Below are 24755 nucleotides of genomic sequence, written 5' to 3'. Positions count from 1 at the left end.
GTTATACCAACTTCCCTAAAAATGTTACAAACACTTCTGTAAGACCCGTGCTTGCTGATAATCTTTCTCTTTGGTGGTATTGTGATCGATGATTTGAAGGGGGGCGTAGATGTTCTCATATAAACCATACTGAGATTTTGTTTTGTTTTCCTATGTTATTTCTGGGTCAGGTGGAGTATCAGCCAAAGGAAAAAGGAAACCCAGACAGGAAGAAGATGAAGACTATCGAGAATTTCCTCAGAAGAAGCATAAGCTTTATGGTAAGGGAGTAACTTTGCTAATTCTTTTTCACTGCGTGCCTGGGCTTTATTCTCTGAAGGTGAAAGGGAGAGGGACCTTAGATTTTGGCCCTTAAGCACTTTTGAGCCCTTTGAATTTTTTGGCAAGGAATGGCCTCCATCCTGCCTTTTTTTTTTTTTTTTTTTTTAATTTTGGCTGCGCTGGATCTTCGTTGCGGCGCACGGGCTTCTCTAGTTGTGGCATGTGGGCTCTCTAGTTGTGGCGCACGGGCTTCTCTGGTTGAGGCTCGCGGGCTCTAGAGCTCGCAGGCTCATTAGCTGTAGTGCGCGGGCTCTCTAGTTGCAGCGTGTAGGCTTAGTTGCGGTATGTGGGATCTTAGTTCCCTGACCAGCGATTGAACCCAGGCCCCTTGCATTGGGAACACGGAGTCTTCACCACTGGACCACCAGGGAAGTACCCCCATCCTGCCTTATTTTACCGTTTTCTTCTGTCATGACTTAAGGGAGTCATTTGGTTGAGGGAGTGGGGCCTAGGGTGTTGAGAAGAGGAGGAAAGAGATTTTGGTGCTAGAGAGGGGTCAGCAAAGGTGATGTGTTGGGCTTCAAGTTTCTGTCTTGCGTCAGGGAGGAAGCAACGGCCTAAAACTCAGCCTAATCCCAAAGCCCAGGCTCGTCGTATTCGGAAGGAACCACCAGCTTATGCAGCAGGTATGCTTTCTGTCGGAAGCTTTGTGAGATCTAGTTCTCTCATTCTGTCTTTTTTGTTGTTGTTGGTAAAGGAATGATGTACCAAAGCATTTTTTTAGAGAGGCACTTATTAAGCGCACGGCTTTGGAGGTCAGTCATGTTTGTTCAAGTTTTGGCTCTTCATTAATTTTTTGACCTGCCTCTTAATTTCTGCAAACTTCAGTTTCCTTGTCTCTAAATAGGAATAATAAAGGCAGTTAGAATTGTTATGAAAAATTAAATGGGATAAAAACATTTAACAAAGTCTCAGGCACATAGGAAACACTTAGCAAACTGATTGTTATATATCTCAGTATCCCATTCTTATATGCTACTATGAAAAATATTACCCATTGACAGTTATACGTCAGTAAAACTGGGAAAAAAATTATTGCTCATTTCTTTAAGCCACTGGGCTTTGGAGTGGTTGTTGGATGGTTTTGATCATGGGGAACTGAGTAGGAGTTTCAGAAACTCTTCACTGTCTGAAAAAATTATTTATAAGTTATATATAGCAAGAGTCTTTCCCCCAGGAAGAGGAAAAGCCACTTTATGATACTTTTCCTAAAATCTGGGATTGTGCTTTTTGTCTCTGGAGCATACTGCAAATTGTAAGTGTTCCTTTCTCTCCTTTGTAGGCAGTTTAGAGGAGCAGTGGTACTTAGAAATTGTGGATAAAGGCAGTGTCTCCTGTCCTACCTGCCAGGCAGTGGGGAGAAAGACCATAGAGGGCTTAAAGAAACACATGGAAAACTGCAAACAGGTTAGATATTTTGTGGCATTTCATAACTGTTATGACTTTTGACCCAAACTTTAAACCTCTGGCACTGTGTTGGATATGCTGATTATTGTGGAGAAGAGGCAGCATTGTGTCATAGAGAAAACATAGACTCTGGAGTCTGACAGACTTGGGTTTGAATCTTCATTCAGGTACTTACTAGTTGTGTCATTTAGCTTTTTATGTGTGGACCTCAGTTTTCTCATTTATAAAGTAGAGATAGTTACTACCTTGTGTAGTCCATGAGAGGATAAAAAAGAAATATTACATGCTAAGTGCCTACCCCATTACTTGGCAAATACTGGCACTCAGTAAATGGTAGTTCTTATTATTTTGAAAATGAATAGCCTTTACCTCTTTGCCCTTGAGGACATGACAATGAGCTTTTGGGATTTTGAGATTCATTGACTATTATAGAATTTGGGAAATAAAGGAGATACAGACCAGAGCAGTTGAATAGGACTTTGTGACATTCTCTTTCTCTGTTGAACAGCCTGGCCCTGAGCAGTGTTTTTTCCTTGTAGGAAATGTTCACTTGTCATCATTGTGGGAAACAACTTCGTTCACTGGCAGGGATGAAGTATCATGTCATGGCAAATCATAATAGCTTGGTAAGAGTGTGTTCTGTGCTGTGTGAGCCTATGTGGTATTTGGATGCCTTTACTTGGATGAGTGTAGATAAATCAGTGGAGATGGCTAAGGCTCTGGGACTTCATGGGGTGTTAAGTAAGAAGGCCCTTTAGATAGAAGAGTTACACACAATGAAATGTGGATAATACATAGGTATTTGTGTTTAGGTTAGCCCAAAGTTCATATCCTGGGAGGTAGAGGCTTTGAACTCTTAGTTCCTTTACATTCACTTCACTGTTTAGGAGAAGATGGAGAAAGCCAGGAGTCAGATAACTTAGACTTCATGGGCATCAGCTGAGGTACTAGTCCAGTCCTTGATTCTCCTATGTTAGAATTTTTTTTCTGTATCTGTCTTGTCCATGAGTCATTTGCCTGTTTGCTTCTCTTGCTTTCTAGCCCATCTTGAAGGCTGGAGATGAAATAGATGAGCCAAGTGAAAGGGAACGTCTCCGAACAGTTCTCAAGAGACTGGGAAAGCTGAGGTGCATGCGTGAGGTAAGAGCCCAAAGACAGCAACTCCTTCTGCCTGGAGTCTCAGGTCAATGTCTTTCTGTTACTCACTTCCATGTCTCCTACTTCTCCCTTACAGACCTGGTTTTGTGTCATCTTCCAGCATAAGAGTGACTTCTGTTTTTCAGGGTCTCCTGAACTCACTAACAGTTCTTTATTTTCTTTCTCATCTCCAGAAATTTGTTCTCCCTTTTCCCTTTGTTTGAAGGAGTTTCTTTGTCATCCTTTCTTTAGTGTGATAAAGAGGATTGTAGTAACCTCATGTGAGGAACTTTGATATTGCTGGCTGTTTGATATTGGGGTGGAGTTGGATCATAGACCAAGGAGGAAGCTGTGACACAGACGAGATATACAGTTCTAGTTTACTGATTGCTAAGTTGATTGAATATCATACTTGGTGGTAGATAGGACAGCAGTTGGGCCAGGGACAAGGAAGGGTTGTGCGAATGGGAAATGCTGGAGAGGGTCTAGTGATATCAGAGCGTCTGTTTGTATGATGTGGCTGTTTAGAAGTTTAGAAATCATATAAAAATATGTAAGATTATAATATAGGCCTCTCTCCTTTGTTCAGAGTTGCTCTAGTAGCTTCACCAGCATCATGGGATATCTGTATCATGTCAGAAAATGTGGCAAAGGGGCTGCAGAGCTGGAGAAGATGACCCTGAAATGTCACCACTGTGGAAAGCCATATAGATCGAAGGCTGGACTTGCGTATCACCTGAGGTCAGAGCACGGGCCTGTGAGTACTGATTGCTTTCCAGACCCTGTTTGAGGATCTGTTCTGCGGTGACTGCTTGCCCCTGCATCTTTCCTGAATCCTTGGTTCCTCATTTGTAGTCCCTTTTAATATGAGTGTTTTTGTTCTCTCTCTTTCTTGTTCTTTTGTGCTCTCCTGTCTGCTGTTTGATCATTATTAGGTTAAAGAAATCAAAGTTCATTGTATAGTCTGGGCAGAAGTAAACTCATTACTATATTTTTAAAGCTTAAGGCATTCTCCCTAAGTGAGACATTTTGCAGGATTCTATCCAGCCGATCCCTCTATTCCAATTTGTTTGTCTTGACTTTTTTTTTTCCTGATTACATTTCTAGGCTCCCCCACCTCATTTTTTTTTTTTTAATTTATTTATTTATGTATGTATTTATTTATTTATTTATGGCTGTGTTGGGTCTTTGTTTCTGTATGAGGGCTTTCTCTAGTTGTGGCAAGTGGGGGCCACTCCTCATCGCGGTGCGCAGGCCTCTCACTATCACGGCCTGTCTTGTTGTGGAGCACAGGCTCCAGACGCGCAGGCTCAGTAATTGTGGCTCATGGGGCTAGTTGCTCCGCGGCATGTGGGATCTTCCCAGACCAGGGTTCGAACCCGTGTCTCCTGCATTGGCAGGCAGACTCTCAACCACTGCACCAACAGGGAAGCCCTCATTTTTTTTTTTTTTAACATTAAGTTTCAAGATATAACTTACATATGGTAATTAGTATTCACTCTTTTTAGTATACAGTTATAAGAGTTTCGACAAAAACATACAGTCATGTAATTACCACCATGATCAAGATATAGAACAGTTTGATCATGCCCTCCAGGTTCTTTTGTGTCCCTTTGTAGTCGGTTGCTCTTCCCACCCCCAGCCCCTGGCAACCACTGATCTATTTCCTGTCCCTATAGTTTTGCCTTTTTTGGAACGTCATATAAATGGAATCATACAGTATATACCCTCTTGACTCTGGCTTCTTTCTCTTAGCATAATACATTTGTGATTCATCCATGTGTTGCATGGATCATTAGTTTATTCCTTTTTGTTTCTGTCTAAGATTCCACTGTATGGATATTTCACATTTTATCCATTCACCAGTTGAAGAGCATTTGAGTCATTTCTAGTTTGGGGCAGTTTTGAATAAGCTGCTATAAACATTTACATATAAAGGTTTTTGTGTGAAAATAAGTTTTAATTTCTCTTGGGTAAATACTTAGGAATAGGATTGTTAGGTCATATGATAAGTGTATGTTTAACTTCGTAAGAAACTGCCAAACTGTTTTCCTAAGTGGCTGTGCCATTTTTCATTCTCACCAGCAAAGTATGAGAATTCCAGGAGCTTTGCGTCTTTTATCAGCTTGCCCTTGTCATGTTCATTTTTTAAATCCATTCTAATAGGTATGTAGCAGTATTTTACTGCAGTTTAAATTTGCATTTCCCTAATGACTAATGATATTGACCATCTTTTCATCTGCTTATTGGCAATGTCAGTCTTTAATGAAGTTTCTTCTTTAGTGAAGTGTCTGTTGAAATCCTGTGTTCATTTTATTGTTGCAGTTTTTGTTGTCTTGCTATTAACGTTTTAAATATATTTTGGGTTTTTTATATATTCTGGACAAGTCTTTTTTTTTTTACATCTTTATTGGCGTATAATTGCTTTACAGTGGTGTGTTAGTTTCTGCTTTATAACAAAGTTAATCAGTTATACATATACATATGTTCCCATATCTTTTATTTATTTATTTATTATTATTATTTTTTTTTCTGTGCTGTGCGGAATGCAGCATCTGAATTCCCCGACTGGGGATCAAACCCGTGCCCCTTGCATTGGGAGCGCAGAGTCTTAACCACTGGACCAACAGGGAAGTCCCTGGACACGAGTGTTTTAGCAGATACATGTTTTGCAGATATTTTCTCCCAGTCTGTAGCTTGTCTTTGCATTTTTTATAGTGTTTTTCAAAGGGCAGAATTCTTAATTTTCATAAAGTTCAGTTTATCTTTTTTTTTCCTTTTCTGGATAATGCTTTTGTTGTTGTATCTAAGATATCTTTGCCCAATCCAGTGTATAATTTTCTTTTGCTGCATTATAACAATCACCATAAAATTAACGGCTTAAACAACACAACTGTATTATCTCACAGTTTATTAGGCCAGAAGTCCAGGTTACAGCATGGCTCAGCTGGTTCCCCTGTGTAGAGCCTCACAAGACTGGAATCAAAGTGTCGGTAGGGCTATTCCTTTGTGGAGGCTCGAGGAGAGGATCTGTTTCCGGGCTCTTTAAGATGGTTCAAGAATTCAGTTCCATTCAGGCATAGGACCTCACTTCCGTGTTTGCTGGGAGATGTGCTCAACTTCTAAAGGCTACCTGCAGTCCCTGGCTCACGGTCCATTTATCTTCGAGTCAGCAACAGTATTGAGTCTCTCATGCTTGAAGTGTCTCCTGCCTCTTTTTTCTGTCACACCTCTCCTACTTAAAGTCAACTGATTATGGACATATATTAGATTTATAAGAATACCTTCACATCAGCATCTAGATTAATGTTTGGTTGATTAACTGATGACGGTAGCCTCGCCAAGTTGACACATCAAAAAACCATCATGCCCAGGATCACAAAACGTTCTCCCTAGGTTTCTTCTAGAATTTTTATACTTTTATGGTTTACATTTATGGCTATGATCCATTTTGAATTAATTTTTGTATATGGGTTGATGTTTATTTCTTTGTATATGGGTATATCTTGACTTTTAACCACTTTCACTTACTCCAACACAACAGATTTTATCCTGCTAAGAAGCTTTTTACCAGTAAAATATGCATTAAGATGGTAGAGCTTTATACTAGTGGTTAGCAAGCTAGTAAGTAGCTTTCTTTTCTTCCTTTTTTTTTTTTTAAATAGCTCTTTCAATATTGAGAGCAGGAAGGACAGCCTTTAATCACTGGATCTGATGGAAGCCATTTCTCAGGCCTGTGTTTTACTGTGTCTTATTTTTGCAGATATCCTTCTTTCCAGAGTCAGGACAGCCAGAGTGCTTGAAGGACATGAACTTGGAGCCAAAGAGTGGGGGCCGAGTTCAGAGGCGTTCTGCCAAGATAGCTGTATACCACCTGCAGGAGCTGGCCTCTGCTGAACTGGCCAAGGAGTGGCCTAAGAGAAAGGTGCTTCAGGATCTGGTACCTGATGATCGGAAGGTGAGGCAGAAAGTAGTATTAATTTTGAACCATTATGTCTGATACTGGGCTTACTACATACAGAGAAGTAAACACACTTGAGTGAGTACATGATAGACAATATTTTGCTCCTTTATCCTTGGAGATGGAGTATATCTGATCCAGCTTCAGTGTTTGGATTCATGTAGGTCCTAGAGTGACAGTCTTTTTCAGAAGTTCTTTAAGGAGCCCTCTTAATTTTAGGCTACTTCCAGGGTGAACCTGAATTCCCAGGTCGCTTTTTTGTTTGGTCTTTGCCCAGTATATTTCCACTTTGTTAGTTCATATGTAGTAGTTTTTTATTTTATTTTATTTTGTTTTATATGTAGTAGTTTAATATTTAGTTTAGGTTGGTGTTTTCAGTTTGTTTTTATAGCAGTAGAACCCCTTTCCCCACCTACTTTTTTTCCCAAATAATAAAAGCTTATGCAAAACACCAGTATATAAAATAACTAAAAATGGAGTTGCTCTGAGTAACTAGGGGTAGTGAGCCCAAAGGCTTGTCTACTTAGCCTTCTCCTTGATACTTTTATCATTCCCCTCCATGGCCCCAGATGTACTTCTGAGGGGTGCAGAACCCAGCTTGGAAGCCTTTGGTTTAGAGTAAACAGATCATAGAGGGAAGGAGCCCTATTTGGCCAAGAGGAGACAAGGAGTATATGACAGTGGAGTAGTCATGGGAAGGGGTTGGAGGGCTATACAGTAAGGACTAAGATCAGAGTTAAGGGTCTGTTACTCTCCAGGGTGTCAAGAAGAATAGTTTAGATTTGGCCTAGTGCTTTGACCCATGTGAGAGGAATGTTACGTATTATAAGAAAATAGGTCAAATCTAGAAGTTAACACTTTTTCTTATTTGGTCTAAAAATCAGTCCTACTGGGGTCCAAGAAGTTGGATCCTGTTTTTGAACATCAGAACATCCTTTCTTGTTTCAGATTTATTGCCACTTTTTTCATGCCACAGGCTAAAGTACATGGTTATCTAAATTCAGTTTAGATGTGAATTTTGCACAGATACATATATTTTGTGATATTGCAGTCCAGTTGCTTTCATTTTGCATGGTATGCGTTAGAGAATTTGTTAGCTCACTGATAAGTTTTGGTATTGTTACCTAGCAGATACTTTCTCAAAATCATCAAACAGTTTTATATTTTGACCGTGTATGGGTTTCAAGGCATAATTATTTTTTTTAAACATAAAAACTTAATTTTTTGGATTGTGGTTCAAAAGTCAAAATGATGACAAACATTGAGATATCTCACTCTCATTTGTCTTTTTCCTCTCCTGTATCTATGATTAACCATTCTTATTAGTTTCTTGTGTGTCCTTCTGGTGTTTCTTGATGCAAACACAAGCAATTTGTTTAGGAAAACCTCCTGTGTTTTCCTTTACTCTCACACTACTACACACTCACAACACTTCTGATACCAGATGTGTGGGGTTTTCCCACACTGGCCGATTCTCCAACACCAGCTGGGTATCCTACAATTTAATATAGTTCTGACACTATCTACTTGGAGTTAATATCAGATCATATAAATTAAGGGCTCAATCCCACAAGACTGCTTCAACTTCAGGTTCCAGTCTTAAGTCCCAGGTTGTCAACTTGTACTCTGATGGCTTGGCTATAAATTGGGGTTCCCATGACCCCCTCCTTGGGTTTGATAATTTGCTCAAGTGATTCACAGAACTCAGGGAAACACGTTTACTGGTTTATTATAAAGGATGTAATGAAGGGTACAGATGAACAACCAGATGAAGAGATACCTAAGGTGAAGTCTGGAAGAGTCCTGAGCATCAGAGCTCTTGTCCTGTGGAGTTGGGGGTGTGTCACTCTCCTGGCACATAGATATATTCACCAACCCAGAAGTTCTCTGAACCCTGTTATTTGGGGATTTTTGTGGAGGGTTCATCGCATAGGCATAATTGATTATTAACTCCATTTTCGTACCCTCTCTGCTTGCCAGAGAATGGGAGGTGGGCCTGAAAGTTCCAAACTTCTCATCATTGCTTTGTCTTTCTGGTGACCAGCCCCCTTCTAGGAGTCCACCAAGAGTCAACTCATTAGAACAAAAGATGCTTCTGTCACCCAGGAAATTCCAAGAGATTTAGGAGCTCTGTGTCAGATATTCCTATAACTGAGGGAATTACAAATTTTAGGAGCTCTGTGTCAAGTACCAGGGTCAAAGACTTAAGTATTAGCAGGATCTAGGGTGCAGAGACCAATATATATTTCTTACTCTTTTACAAATACATATTCCTTTTTTAAAAAACCTTTGTATTTTGAAATAATTTTAGACTTACAAAATCATTGCAAAATTAGTACAGAGTTTCCATATGCTCTTTACCCAGCTTCCTCTAATACCAGCATCTTACATGTAAGTATGACAGGATCCCATCAGCATCCCATCAGGATTCCACATTTAATTTTGTTTACTGTGTCTCCTTAGTCTCCTCCAATCTGTTACAGTTCTTTGGGCATTCCTTGTCTTTTGTGTCCTTGACACTTTTGAAGAGACTATCTGGTTATTTTGTAGAATATCCCTAATGTGGGTGTGTCTGGTATTTTCTCAAGATTAGATTGAAGGTTTTATGTTTTTGGCAAAAATGCCTTCAAAACAATGTTGGCCCTTCACAATGTACCATATTAGGAGGTATATGTATCTTTTTACTGATGATAATAACCTTGGTCACTTGATTAGGTGTCCAGTTTTCTCCATGGCAAAATTACAATTTTCCCCTTTGTAATTAATAAATATTTTGTGGGGAGATTGAGACATTCAACTAATCTGTCTTATTATACTTCTGCCCACTTACTTTAGCATCCATCAGTGATTCTTGCCTGCAACAATTATTTCTATTGTGTTTTAGTCTAATGATGATTTTCTGTTTCCATCATTTCTTATTCAATTGTTAATTGGAATTCTACTGTGAGAAAGATCTTTTTCTTCTATTAATTTATTTATGTAAGTATGGAGTCATGGATACTTATTTTATTCTAGGGTTATAATCCAATGCTATTATTATTTTGTTGCTCTAATTGTCCCAGAGTTGGCCATCAAGGGCTCTTCAAGTGGGCTTCTGTGTCTTTTCAGCATGTCCCTATCACTTTTTGAGCACTTTTTAATTTTCTGACACCATGAGATACTGTAGGTGCATCTTGTATTTTTCTTGCCCCAGCTCTGGAACCAAACTGTTCCTCTAAGGAATCCTGCTTTCTTTTACTGGAGAATATATTTAGAAACAAAGATTTGAGTGCTAGGTGTACTCATTCCCACTGGGGTGTCATTGCTTCTGGGCCCTCTTGATGGATAGAAATATGACATTTATGTATGAATATTCATGCACACATACACATAATAGTATTTATTCTATATCTGTCTGTTTAAAGCCATGATTCATCTCCAGTCCAACACTACAAGTTTCATTCATACCTTCTTTTTTCCTTACTTGTAACTCCTTTCTCTAGTAATGAGAATCCTGGCTGTCACTGTCTACAGTATATTTATTTATTTGCTCAATCCTACTATAACATGAAGTAGTTTCAGAATTGTTAACCCATACCTCTGTAAAAAACAAATTTACTAACTAGAGACTAATATTTGTATATAGTTTTTTAAATCTTTAGCCTTAGCATATATAGTCAAAGTACTGTTTTCCAAAGTTTCTTAGGTTGGTTCCCCCCTCCCCCACTCCTTTCATTATGTTTCTCATTTGTAATAATTATATTTCTCGTTTGTAATAACAAGGTTCATGTGTTACTCTTATTACATTTTGGGTTCCCCCTACATCCTATTTAATTTAAACCATTCATGGCGGAGTAGCCAAAGTGGTAGAGTAGTACAGCTATGAACTCACTTCCTCCCATGGACAGACCTGTTTACAGAGCAACTATCTTTGAGAATGAGGTGAAGACTAACAGAAAATAGCAGTTATAACCACAACTAAAGATGTAAAGAAGGAACCACAGCAAGATGGGTAGGAGGGGCAGAGACATGGTAGTCAAGGCTCATATCCCTGGATAGGTGACCCACAAATGGAAGAATATTCACAACTGCAGCAGTTCTCCCCAAGCTGTGAGGGGTCTGAGCCCCATATCTGACTCCTCCCCAGCCTGGGGTTCCTGCGCTGGGAAGATGAGCACCCAGAATGTCTGACTTTGAAGGCCAGCAGGGCTTGCATACAGGAGAGCCAGAGGGCTGTAGGAAACAGAGACTGTCCTCTTAGAGAGCACACCAAAAAACCTCACACACTCCAAGACCCATTACAGAGACAGTAATTGGAAAGAAGCCTGAGTCAGACCCACTTGCTGGTTTTGGAGAACCTCCCAGAGAGGCAGGAGGCATCTGTGACTCCCCCAGGGAAAACAGTCACTGGTGGCAGCCATTTTGGGGAGCTTGTTTGACTGCGAGGACACCGGTGCTGGCAAGTGCCATTTTGGAGTCCTCCCTCTAGCCTATGAGCACCAGGGGCTTACCACCCACCAGCCAGTCATCACCAGTCCCAGGACCGGTTCAGGCTGAGCAGCTACCACACTGGGACCCAGCTCCCTCCACCACTGGGCCCAGGACCTGGCCCCACCCACCAGCAGGCCTGCACCAGCCCTGACACCCCTAGAGCCTGGCCCTGCTCACCAGTGGGCCAGCACCAGCACTAAGAGCCCCAGGCTGCACAGGCAGCTTTTCTGGGACCTGGACCTGCCCAACAGTGGGTTGGCACCAGCCCCAGGACCCCCTGGGCTATGCAGCCAGCCTTACTGGACTTGTCCCACCCACCATCAGGCCAGCATCATCCCTGGGTGCCCCCAAGCCTGGTAGCCAGCCACCCTAGGACCCAGTTCTGCCCACCAGCAGGTCACCACCAGTCCCAGGACCCCCTGGGGATCTGCTGTCAGCCGCACTGGGACCCATTCTTGCCCACCAGTGGGCTGGCAGCCACTGCATGTGTCAGGGCCTAGCAGCCAGCTGGACCAGGTGCCAGCCCCACCTACCAGTGTGCCTGCAGTAGCCAGCCCCGCCACAAAAGAAGGGCTCACATAGCTCACATAGGGGGAAATCCCTAGAGCATATTGTTCCGGTGACCAGAGGGGAGTGTGCTACTAGGTGCCACAGGATGTCTCATACATAAGGCCACTTCTCCAAGATGGGGAACTGTAACTGACCTGTTTAATATATGGAAGTAAACACAGAGAATTAGGCAAAATGAGGAGAAAGAGGACTATGTTCCAGACAAAGGAACAAGACAAAATCCTGGAAGAAGAACTAAGCAAAGAGTAGATAAGCCTTCTACCTGATAGAGTTCAAGGTGATGCTCATAAAGATACTCAATGAAAACAGGAAAAGAATGGACGAATACAGTGAGAAGTTTAACAAAGAGTTAAAAAATATAAAGAAGAACTGAAGAACTGAAGAATACAGTAACTGAAATAAAAAATACACTAGAAGGAATCAACAGTAGATTAGATGATACAGAAGGACAGAAGAGTGAACTGGAGGACAAAATAGTAGAAATCACCCAAGCTGAGTAGAAAAAAGAAAAAGGAATTTTAAGAAATGAAGATAGTTTATGGGAACTGACATTCACATTATAGGGGTCCCAGAAGGGGAAGAGAGAGAAAAGGGGGCAGAGAATTTATTTGAAAAAATAATAGCTGAAAACTTCCCTAACTTGGGGAAGGAAACACATATCCAGGTCTAGGAAGCACAAAGAGTTCCAAACAAGACGAACCCAAAGAGGTCTGCACCAAGACACATTGTAATTAAAATGGAAAAAATTAAAGACAGAAGATCTTAAAAGCAACAAAGCAACTAGATACGTACAAGAGAACTCCCACAAGACTATCAACTGACTTTTCAGCTGAAACTGCAGGCCAGAAGGGGGTGGCACAATATATTTAAAGTGATGAAAGGAAAAAACCTACAGTCAAGTACTCTTCCCAGTGAAGCTATCATTCAGATTTGAAGGAGAGTTAAAAGGTTTGACAGATAAGTAAAAGCTACAAGAGTTCAGCACCACTAAACCAGCTTTATAAGAAATGTTAAAGTGACTTCTCTAATCGGAAAAGAGAAGACCACACCTAGAAATATGAAAATTACAAAAGGAAAAAATCTCTTTGGTAAAGGCAAATATACAGTAAAAATAGGAAATCAACCACTTATAAAGCTAGAAGGAAGGTTAAAAGATAAACTAGTAAAATCATCTATGTGCATAAGGGATATACAAAACAAAAAGATGTGAAATATGTCAAAAACATTTGAGGGAGAGAGTAAAAATTCATGGTTGTTAGAATGCCTTCAAACTTAAGAGAACATCAACTTAAAAGAAAAATATATATATGGGTTGCTGTATGTAAACCTCATGGTAACCACAAACCAAAAATCTACAATAGAAAAAAGAGAAAGGAGTCCAAAACTATCACTAAAGATAGTTATCAAATTACAAGGAAAGAGAGCAAAAGAAGAAAAAGGAACAAAAACGAGTAACAAATACCCAGAGAACAGTTACCTAAATGGCCATAAGTACATATATATCAATAATTAGATGTAAATGGACTAAGTACTCCAATCAAAAGGCATAGAGTAGCTGAATGGATATGAAAACAAAACATGTATACATGCTGTCTAAAAGAGACTCACTTCAGATCTGAATGAAAGTGAGGGGGTGAAGAAAGGTATTCCATGCAAATGGAAACAAAAAGAGGTGGGGTAGCAATATTTATATCAGATGAAATAGATCTTAAAACAAAGACCATAACGAGACAAAGGACATTGTATAATGATAAAGGGATCAATCCAAAAAGAAGATATAACAGTTGTAAATATATATACACTCAACGTAGGAGCTCCTAAATACATAAAGCAAATGTTAACAAACAAAAAGGGAGAGGGACTTCCCAGGTGGTCCAGTGGTTAAGACTCCGCACTCCCAGTGCAGGGGATGTGGGTTCAATCCCTGGTTGGGAAACTAAGATCCGACATGCCGCATGGTATGGAAAAAAAAAAAAAAAAAAGGGAGGGGGAGAAATCGACAGTAACACAATAGTAGTATGGGACTTTAACACCCCATTTACATCAATAGGTCATCCAGACAGAAAGTCAATAAGGAAACACTGGTATTAAATGACACATTAGACCAGATGGACTTTATATGTTTTATATATATAACATTCCATCCAAAAGCAGAATACACATTATTATCAAGTGCACATGGAACATTCTCCAGGATAGATCACATGCTAGGCCACAAAACAAGTCTCAAGAAGATTGAAATCATATCAAGCATCTTTTCCAACCAAAAGGATATGACACATGGAGGCTAAGCAATATGCTACTCAGCAACCAGTGGGTCACTAAAGAAATCAGAGGAAACTGAAAAATACCTGGAGATGAATGAAAATGGAAACACAACAATTCAAAATCTATGGGGTGCAGCAAAAGCAGTTCTTAGAGGGAACTGCTAGATTCTAATGATACAAGCCTACCTCAGGAAACAAGAAAAATCCCAAATAAACAACCTAACCTTATACCTAAAGGAACTAGAAAAAGAAGAACAAACAAAACCCAAAGTTGGTAGAAGGAAAGAAAGAATAAAAATCAGAGCAGAAGTAAATGAAATAGACACTAAAAATAAATAAATAAAAAGGAAACATCAATGAAACTAAAAGCTGGTTCTATGAAAAGTTAAAAAAAATTGATAAACCTTTAGCCACACTCATCAAGAAAAAAGAGAGTGACCAAATAAAATCAAAAAGGAAAAAGGAAAAGTTACCACTAACAACACAGAAATACAAATGATCATAAGAGACTACTATGAATAATTACAGTATATGCCGATAAAAAGGACAACCTAGAAGAAATGGATAAATTCCTAGAAACATCCAATCTCCCAAGACTGAATCAGGAAGAAATAGAAAATATGAGCAGACCAAATTGAATCAGTAATTTAAAAGCTCTCTACAAACAGAAGTTCAGGACCAGATGGCTTCATAGGTCAATTCTACAAAACATATAAAGAAGAGTGAACACTGGTCCTTCTCAAACTGTTTCAAAAAATTGAAGAGGAAGGAACACTTCTGAACTCATTCTATGAAGCCAGCATCACCCTGATACCAAAACCTGACAAAGACACCACAAAAAAAGAAAATTACAGGTCAGTATCACTGATGAACATAAAGCAAGATCCTCAACAAAGTATTAGCAAATCTAATTCAACAATACATGAAAAGGATCATACACCATGATCATGTGGGATTTATCCCAGGGATGCAATGATGGTTCAGTATCCACAAATCAATCAGTGTGATATACCACATTAACAAACTAAAGAATGGAAAGTATGTGGTTATCTGAATAGATAAAGAAAAACTTTTGACAAAATGCAATCCATCTATGATAAAAATTCTCAACAAAGTGGTTACAGAGGGAACATACGTCAACATAATAAAGGCCATCTGTTACAAACCTGCCAGTAACATCCTACTCAGTAGTAAAAAGCTAAAAGCATTTCTTCTAAGATCAAGAAGTTAAGGATGCCCACTGGTACTGGAAGTCCTAGCAACAGCAATCAGACAAGAAAATAAAATCAATGGCATCCAAATTGGAAAGAAGTAAAATTGTCACTGTTTGCAGATGACATAATACAATATAGAGAAAATCCAAAGGATACCACAAAAAGCTATTAGAACTGATCAATGAATTCAGGAAAGTTGCAGGGTACAAACTTAATACACAGAAATCTGTTGTGTTTCTATACACTAAAAACAAGCCAGCAGAAATCAGAATTAAGAAAACAATCCCATTAACAGTTGCATCAAAAAGAATGAAATACCTAGGAATAAATCTCACAAAGGAGGTAAAAGACCCATACTTAGAAAACTGTAAGACACTGATGAAAGAAATTGCAGACAACAGAAACAAATGGAAAGATATACCATGCTCATGGACTGGAGGAATTAATACTATTAAAATGACTAAGAAAAAGGAAATGCTTATAAATAAAATCAGTTTTGTACTGTAATTTACCGAAGGTTCTTTAGGTTACCTTTCTTACTTCCTCCATTAACCTCTGTGGGCTTGGATCTGTTCTTCTGTCTCAGAGAATCAGTTTCCTTTCAGATGCTTCCATTTTTCAAGCAGGAGGACTGTGTATTACCAATGGTGAACTTCGCAAGAACTGTCTCTACAGGCGTTAACTCTTCTGGAAACTAGTTATAGTTGTAAGAAGAGACTAACTGGTGTCAAAGCATGTGAGAGGAAGTGCTAGGAATAATTCTACTTTTGCAGTATAAGCAAAGAATAGATGTTCTATTCCTTGAGTTTTCTCACATTCTTTCAGGTTGAACGTTAATTTTTTTGTGTTAGAATTTTTAAAATATCAAAAATTAACATGATGTCATTGAAGAAAAATGATAAATGCAGATAAGCAGGAAAAAAATGAAAATCACTCAAAATTCTAGCACCCAGAGAATACCACTGTTAACATTTTGATTTATAGGCTTTGACCCATATCCATATATTTCTATTGAATATGTAATATATATATGTTTCTTGAGTATAATATATACATATTATATATATATATTATATATACAGAGGGAAATTTTATATTGCCTTCTCTTTTGTAACAAATATTTTAACTGTATAGTGCTCTGTCACTAGCCTTTTTTTTCAACTTTAGATGAAACGTTATATCTGAAAGTCTCCTGTCCTCTGTTAAAAATCAAACTATTTTAAGACAGAACAATAGGCCATTATACTTACGTGTTTCAGGAACTTTAAAGGATCTTACATATTATCATTTTTGTGTATGAAAATATACTTCTGCAACTCTAGAATTATATGAACCTGAAGAGTTATGTAATTCTGTTACTTTTGGGGTATTTTGGTTGAAAGTTGGATTCCTCCAATAAAATGTTTCTTGTCTTGTAGTTAAAATATACTCGTCCTGGGCTGCCGACCTTCAGCCAGGAAGTACTACACAAATGGAAGTCAGATATCAAGAAGTATCATCGCATTCAGTGTCCTAACCAGGTGGTTCTTTCTCATTCATTTATTCACTAAATGTTGATCAAGCATCTGCTGTTGTTTCAGTTATTTATTCCTTTGTGACAAAACACCTGAACTTTAGAGGCTTAAAACATCAATTACTTTGTTAACGATTCTGTAAATCAACAATTCTGTTAAGGCTCAGAGGGCAGTTGTATATGGCACCAGCTGGAATCATTCATGGGTTGCATTCTGCTGGAAGCTCTGATGGGGCCTGAATGTCAGGTGGCTTCTAAGCAGCTACTTCAGCTGGGAGATTGATTGTCCATATGGCCTCTCTCTCTTGCATGGTAGTTGGGTTACCAGTGGGGTACATGGTGACTGAATTCTCAGACAGAGTATTCCAAGAACATAAAAGCAACAGCTCAGATCTCTTAGGCCTAGCTTCAGAATTTGTTCAGCCTCATTTCCATAGCATTCTGTTGGTCAAAAAAATCATAGGACTTATCCAGTTTCAAAGGGAGAATAAATGACTCACTTCTTGATGGGAAGAGTGGCAGAGAATTTCCAGCCATCATTAATCTACTACAGCTGTATATGCAGTACTTTGGGGAGGAGTAGATATATAAGAAGTAAGAGACACATTTGCACTAAAGAAAGCTGATTTTTGGAAAAATTTGAGCATACAATTTTTTGTATTTTTGTAAGTATCAGAAAAGTACTAGGGAACAGAGTGTTTTAAGCTTTTTTAAACAACTTTTTTACCTCTTTTTCTTTTACCTTTCCTTGGTTTTCTTTTTGTTCTTTGGCTTACATATTTTTCTGTGTGGTTTGTGGTGCAATTTATTGGGCTTCTTCCCCCCCTCCCTCCCCCCCGCAAGGGTACAGTGGGTTAGTGTAAATGGCCAGATTGCTAAGAAAAGGATGCTGTTTGGTGTAGTCTTCACATGATTTCTTTTTCTTTTTTTCAGGGCTGTGAGGCTGTCTACAGTAGTGTATCTGGCCTTAAAGCTCACCTGGGCTCTTGTACATTGGTTTGTAACGTTCTGAACTATTTATCTTAACATGACCTCTAAAATAGTCTGACATGGAAGAGAATTCAGATTCGGTGAACAGCTAGTTGTCCTGTTTGTTATTATCTTCAAAGGCTGGTTTAGTTTAGTTTTGGGGTTTTTTTGTCCCAAAGATCCTCAGTCTGTTAATTGGGTGGGATGGCAGGGTATGTCCAAGATGCAGAATGGGCCAAAATAGCCATAAGTCATATCAGTGAAAAAATTTGGAGAAAAATATATAGTTCTGAGTCCCTACCAGGGATTTAACTTCTTCCACCTGAGCGTCTACCACACTGGGCATGCCCTGTCTTATTGGGCCTTCAACTTCCTAGAATCAACTTACATTGTGCTTATCTGGATTGGTGAAGATCCTCAAACCCATCTGAACTATTCTGGCTTCTGGGGATGGGAGGTGCGATCCCTGGGTGTTAGGCTAACAGCCATTCACCTCACTGAATCTTCTCCATGTTGACCCTGGTGCCCTGCAACCTACCAGTCATGGGGATTGCTGCCACTTTCCATTCCCATTCAGAAGTATCTCCTCACACAAAATAAGCACCATGGAAACCCGAAGCTTCAGGAGCGGAGAGAAGCCTCAATCAAGGCAACAAGGGAGTTGGAGACATCCAAACCAGATCTGTCCAGGAATGCTTAGGAGTTTGTCATCTTGATCCTAGTTTCTGAGTCATTCAGCTAGATCTTATGGAGGGTACTCTTCTAATTCTGGATTCCTAAGACACTCTGCAGCAGTGGATTGATTCTAGTGGGAAGAATTGCACATTGGTGCCTCATTGAAGTTAAGGAGTTTGATCATTTGAGGGGAGGAACCAAGAGAACCTGGAAGTGAAGTGGAAGACATAAGGGAAGATAGAAAAATGTGACATGTTACATAATAAAATTAGGGGAACTTCAGGTTGTGTTGGGGAGGGTCAGTGGGGTCAGTGTTTGGTATAGAATTACGTTAGGATAGATGTATTATGGTGATAGTATGCCCAAACTTGTTTTCCTAAATATAGTGATGTCTCGGATTTTCTTCCCTCTTTGCTGAAGTAGTATCTCCTCTTTTCATCTCTGACAGTCCCTACCTGTTGCCCAGGTATGTGTTCCTGAATTTACCCTTCTCTCTCTTTCTTTCTTTCTTTCTTTCTTGAAAATAGGGAACCTTTGTGGCTGGAAAATACAGGTGTCTTCTATGTCAAAAAGAATTTGTGTCAGAGAGTGGTGTCAAGTATCACATCAACTCTGTCCATGCTGAGGTGAGGTTTCTCCTTTCCCACAGTGTTTTTATAATCTTGTGGACCCCATGAATATGCCACAAGGGATGTGAATTTTGTGCCTGTTATTATAGGCTAAGACTGTCAGAGAGACTAAAGGGTCTACATTAGAGTTTAAAAACTTCCTAGGGCTTCCTTGGTGGCGCAGTGGTTGAGAGTCCGCCTGCTGATGCAGGGGATGCGGGTTCGTGCCCCGGTCCGGGAAGATCCCACATGCCGCGGAGCGGCTGGGCCCGTGAGCCATGGCCGCTGAGCCTGCGCGTCCGGAGCCTGTGCTCTGCAACGGGAGAGGCCACAACAGTGAGAGGCCCACATACCACAAAAAAAAAAAAAGAAACCTTCCTAAAATTAGACCTGTAATAGTATTTTTCTGTGAAAGCATTTAAAATCACTGTGGGTGTGAGCATCCCTGACTCTTCTAATTATCTTAAGTCCAATTAAATCAGACATTTGGGAACCAGGCTGCATTTACACCTTTGGAATTCTTGTTTCACAGCAATGTCTATGCTCCTGTTTTCTGGTATTCCAACATCTTTGAGCAGCCTGTTTTGAATATTGTTGAAATACCATATAGAAACAATGTAAAAGATGTTATTGAGACAATTGAGGCAATTTGAATACTAGCTGTACTACTAAGTAATAGTAATGTGTCAATGTTAATATTCCAAAATGTGATAATTGTATTGTAGTTATGCAGGGGAATGTGCTTGTTCTTAGGCAGATACATGATGATGTTTTTAGGGATGAAGTATCATGTCTGTAGCTAAATTGTGAATGGTTTAGAGGAAGGGAGGGAGGGAGGGAGGGAAGAAGGGAGAGACGGAGGGGAAGAGAGATTAACCATGGTCAATCTAGGTGTTCATTGAACTATTGTAACTTTTCTGGAAAGTTTGTAAATTTTCAAAATTAAAAAATTCTGTTAAAAATGCTTTAAGTTCAGAAGGTCATGAGTTTTCTCTTGGGGAAAGTTTTTAGGAGTCCAGGTGGACAGAGAAATTGTCTACTATATAATTAAATACCCTATTGCAAAAGCTCAAGGAGTAGAGTGTGCATTCTCTTGGAATATTTTACTGCAGGTACTGTTGTTGCCTGGTGAGGAAAAATAGCAAGCGCCTGCGGCTGTCCTCTGCCCTCAGATGCAATAGTTCTTAGCAGTGTGGGCTTTAGTTAGTGTCATCCATTGTGGTTCCTGTTGCTTTACTGGTTGAAGCTTTGGGAATCCCTTTCCATATCTGAGATTTCTTCAGGAAGGCAGTTTTTTTTTTTTTAATAATATTACCTTTTTATGCTTTGGGAAGTATTTGAAAGATAATTATCTCCTGACAAAATCTGGCCTTTGTATAGTTCACTTGTTTCTCCAGTTTCTGTTTCAAAAGTTGGAACCAACACATTTCACTTAGTTTGAGACTTGCTCCCAAGTATTTGTTCAATAATTTATGCCTGTATTTATGAAATCCTGTGGTGTTAAACATGTTTACCTTGTTCCTCCCTTTCTGCCTCACTTTTTAAAAAATTTTATTTTTTTGGCTGCATTCAGTCTTCGTTGCTGCACGCAGGCTTTCTCTTGTTGCGGAGAGCTGTATGCGGGCTTCTCATTGCGGTGGCTTCTCTTGTTGAGGAGCATGGGCTCTAGACTCCTGGGGTTCAGTAGTTGCAGCATGTGGGCTCAGTAGTTGTGGCACACGGGCTCTATCTAGATTGCAGGCTCAGTAGTTGTGACGCACGGGCTTAGTTGCTCCGCGGCATGTGGGATCTTCCCGGACCAAGGCTCGAACCCATGTCCCCTGCCTTAGCAGGCGGATTCTTAACCACTGCGCCACCAGGGAAGTCCCTAACCCTTAATTTTTTAAGCTGAGACTCAGAGAGGTTAAGTAATTTTCTGATGGTCACATGGCTAGAAACAGAGCTAGGATTTGCGCCCAGGTGGTCTGGCTGCAAAATTCATGCTCTTAACCACTACACTGTCATGCAATAAAAATCTCCTATGGCTCAGTGCTTTACATCTCATGAGAAGATTTTTAAAAGGAGAGGAGTGGGTGGGATCATGCTAAGTAATCAGACTTCCTAGGTCACTTATTGTAGTACCCGAAATCATGTCTTACACAAGAAATGCTTGTAATGACTGCTCTGTACTGAATTTCTCCAGTTTAAAAGACACAGTTCTAAGTTCTGGTTCCATATCTGTTTCTTTTTTACTGTGTTCTGTCCTAATCACGCCTTTAAAAAAAATCTTCCCATACCACTTCCTAGTGCACTATATTTTGACTGGATGATGTTTCTGTTTTGCCTCTGTAGGATTGGTTTGTTGTAAACCCAACAACGACCAAAAGCTTTGAGAAGCTGATGAAGATAAAACAGCGACAGCAAGAAGAAGAAAAGCGGAGGCAGCAGCACAGGAGCCGAAGGTCTCTAAGAAGGCGGCAGCAGCCTGGCATGGAGCTTCCTGAGACAGAGCTGAGTCTTAGAGTAGGGAAGGATCAGAGGAGGAGTCATGAGGAACTGCTCGTGGCAACATCCTGCAAAGAACCAGAGCAGGAGCCAGTGCCAACACAGTTCCAGAAAGTCAAGCCCCCAAAGACGAATCATAAACGAGGAAAGAAATAGGCAGTCAGTGTGAAAGCACTCCTGGGAGAGTGGATGGGATGCTGTGGTCACAGGGACCTGTGTGGAGAGGCCTGAGTCACAGGGGCCAAGTGAAGAGAAATTTACTCTTTCAGCTGTTTGTGTAAGGCTGTGGCACTCTCAGCTCCTTCCTCCTGTGTAAATTTCAGTGTTTTCCCTATTGATTCATGTGGACCCTCCACCCACCCCCACCCCCATCTCCTTTTTGGTAGATTTTCCTGCTATTCTCATTGGAGTCCTCCTATTTTTCTCTTATCTTGCCCAAAGAGCTCCTCCTTAAGGCCCACTATAGGCCCTTCTTGCCCCGTACAAGACTAAGAAACCTGTTTGATTATCCTTTCCATACTGGGGTGTAGAACGTTCTTGGAAGCTCCATTGATTTCGTAGTCACTCCATCATCTTATAAAACAATTCCAAACTAACTTTTTAAAACCATACTGATTGATCATTTTGTATTTGTGATATAACAAGCCTAGAACCTAGAACTGTTGTCACTCCTTTAATAAGGTTCCCCCGTCTGGGTGACAGAATTTATGGAGGCTGTTTGTTGTCTCAATATGGTTTTAGGATTGAAAGTGAGAAAATAGATTTAGAATAAAAAAGCTAGACCCTCCGGACACAGGTTTTCCTAGGAAATGCTTTGTTTGTCCCAGGTGGCAGTAAGTAACTAGACCCACACACATGAAATGCAGCCCTAGGAGGAATGTGTCCCACACTTAAAATGACTGGAAGGAAGAAAGTAGCAGCAAAAATAAATACCGCCTCAACTTCCCTGGGTGTGAGGCCTCATCTGTTGCTATGACCAGTGCCCTCCTACAGCTTGTCTTGCTCCTGAAGTTTTGAGGATTGAGAGAGAAATAAACCCTTTTGCTCCTGATGTTTGACACAGAACCCTAATATTGCTGGTACTCCTGTGAAGATTGGTAGCCAAGGTGCACATTCCTTCTCCCCTGGACTTGACCTGACTTGTTAGTCTGCAGTCTAAGTCCTCGTATCTCCCTTTAGCCAAAGTCTGTCTCTTTGAATTTTCTGAGAATATTGTCCTCTACCTTCTTTTTTAGACGTTGTGTTCTGTCCCTTTTATGACCTGCGACTTTGACACCAGGTGTAGATATTTATCTGGAGTTGGAAAGAAAAGTTCTTTTTCTGAACCTCATGCCTACCTGAAAGTATCTGTTAGGCTGTTTCTCTTTGAGGCTGGCTTTCCCTGGAGCATTGGTTAGAGCAGCTCTGTTGTTGTATTCCTGGTTTCTCTTCCCCTTTTCCATAAATATTGGTCTTCTGTATTCTTGCCAGTTTTTGTGGCTTACGCCACATAAAAAGCCAGGGACCCTTAACCCTAATATGGACCAATACTGCCTTTTCAAATTCTGAAAGGCTGTTACCACTTTTAACTCTGTTCTCTGTGCTCCTCCATATAGCCTTAAAATGTGGGCTTTTGTGAAGACCACTTTCAAACATGGGAGCATTGAAACCTGATTGGGATACTGCCAGAACGGGTAGTTTTGCAACAAGGGAAGGACATGGTCTGTCCACTCGACATTGTCATTGGCAGTTGCTCCCTTAAAGCCCTTTCCGTACATGAGGATTGTCAGGGAGGAAAATGGAGAAGCTCTGTTAATTTCTGGTGAGTAAGACTTGGGGAATGTTTGGCAATGGCAAGAAAAATAAATGACTCTGTGTTAGAATGATGTTTTCCATTGTTCATTGACTCCAGCGTGCTACCTGTCTCCTTGCTGACACAGTGTGTCTGGGGAAGATAACGACTAGAGATGGGAATGAGTTTGGAAGAAGTAACACGTACAGTTGTGTCAGTAGTTCTTTAGGTCCTGAAATATGCTGGTTCAAATGAATCCACTCATACCTTGCTTTATTGCTCTTCCCCTTACAGATACCGATTTTAATTGAAGTATGTACATTGTTGTTTTAGACATAATGGTATTGCACACTTTAAATAGACTACAATATAATATAAACATACCTTTTATATGCAGTGGGAAACTGAAAAATTCATGTGACTTGCTTTATTGTGAAATTTACTTTATTGTGGTGGTCTACACCCAAACCCCCAATAACAGATGTGTGCCTGTAATTGGTTTGAGATTAAACTTGTCCAGTCTCATCCAGGGCCCTTGCAGGTGATCCTTTTATTTTTCCTGTCTGAGCCAGGGATCAGCAGGACTCACTAGAGATGATCCTAAATATATTAATTGAATCTTTAAGTTTTTTAACCAAATTCATTAGAATAATATTTATTGAAGTTGAACGGTATCAGGTCTAGCTAGATTTTGGAGCAATGTGAACTCCCTGCACTTTGGAATGGACATTGGTACAATCAATTTAAAAACTAATTGGCAGGATCTCTTAAAATTGAAGATATGCCCTGAGACTCAGTAATTTCACTCCTACGGCTATACAAACTACTGGTCAGGTGTTCTACTAGACATCTACAAGAATGATGTTGCAGTCTAACTGCCAATATGTACTGGAAACACCCTGTACCAGAGACTACTGGCTGTCCAGCAAAATTGGCTTTACCTTGCAGAGTTATAGGATTATAGGAGAAATGGCTAGACTACACTTCCAGCCCTCCAGCCAATTCCCCTGTAGTGATGGGGTAGCTAACTAACTTCTCTCTGGTGGAATGTGAGTGCAAGTGATGTGTGTCAATTCCATGCCAGGACTTTTAAGAGAGCGAGTGTACCTCCATGCTTTCTTTCCCCTTCTTCTGGCTAGATGCAGTTGATAAGGCAGCTCTAGGGCATGGTAGACCATAACATGGAAGATACCTATTCCCTGAATGACCCCAAGAAAGACTATTTGCCAATCAGGATGATCTATCTGAGACTACTGTATGAGCAAAAAATAAATGTCTTTTCTTTGAGTCATGATATAATCTTGGGTCTCTTCCTGAGCCTAGTCTCTTATATAACCTACTTGTCCATTATCTGGAGAAAATGGGTAAGTTGTGGTAGTCATCCTGAG

The 24755-nt window shown here is 40.1% G+C and overlaps 1 protein-coding gene across 5 annotated transcripts in view; it reads left to right on the top strand.

Annotated features, from left to right (window-relative positions):
• ZNF512 (zinc finger protein 512) overlaps positions 1-21752 on the top strand; it is a gene marked incomplete at both ends in the record, with an annotated part of 32983 nt that extends 11231 nt beyond the window's left edge. For 3 of the 5 annotated variants that reach the window (XM_079721229.1, XM_079721228.1, XM_079721227.1), the window contains 11 exons: positions 171-260; positions 864-947; positions 1604-1728; positions 2268-2354; positions 2770-2868; positions 3455-3622; positions 6629-6823; positions 16766-16867; positions 17794-17856; positions 19032-19130; positions 21444-21752. In XM_079721229.1, the coding sequence (XP_079577355.1) occupies positions 171-260; positions 864-947; positions 1604-1728; positions 2268-2354; positions 2770-2868; positions 3455-3622; positions 6629-6823; positions 16766-16867; positions 17794-17856; positions 19032-19130; positions 21444-21752 (1421 nt within the window). The remainder of the gene's footprint in view (positions 1-170; positions 261-863; positions 948-1603; positions 1729-2267; positions 2355-2769; positions 2869-3454; positions 3623-6628; positions 6824-16765; positions 16868-17793; positions 17857-19031; positions 19131-21443) is intronic. The other 2 variants (XM_079721230.1, XM_079721231.1) reach the window with 2 other exon arrangements.
• Between the last annotated feature and the right edge of the window lie 3003 nt (positions 21753-24755).

Source organism: Hyperoodon ampullatus, assembly GCF_949752795.1.
Source record: "Hyperoodon ampullatus genome assembly, chromosome: 15".
Lineage (NCBI taxonomy): Eukaryota > Metazoa > Chordata > Mammalia > Artiodactyla > Ziphiidae > Hyperoodon > Hyperoodon ampullatus.
Note: the sequence above shows the minus strand (reverse complement) of the source record. Positions and strands in the feature narration are given on the sequence as shown.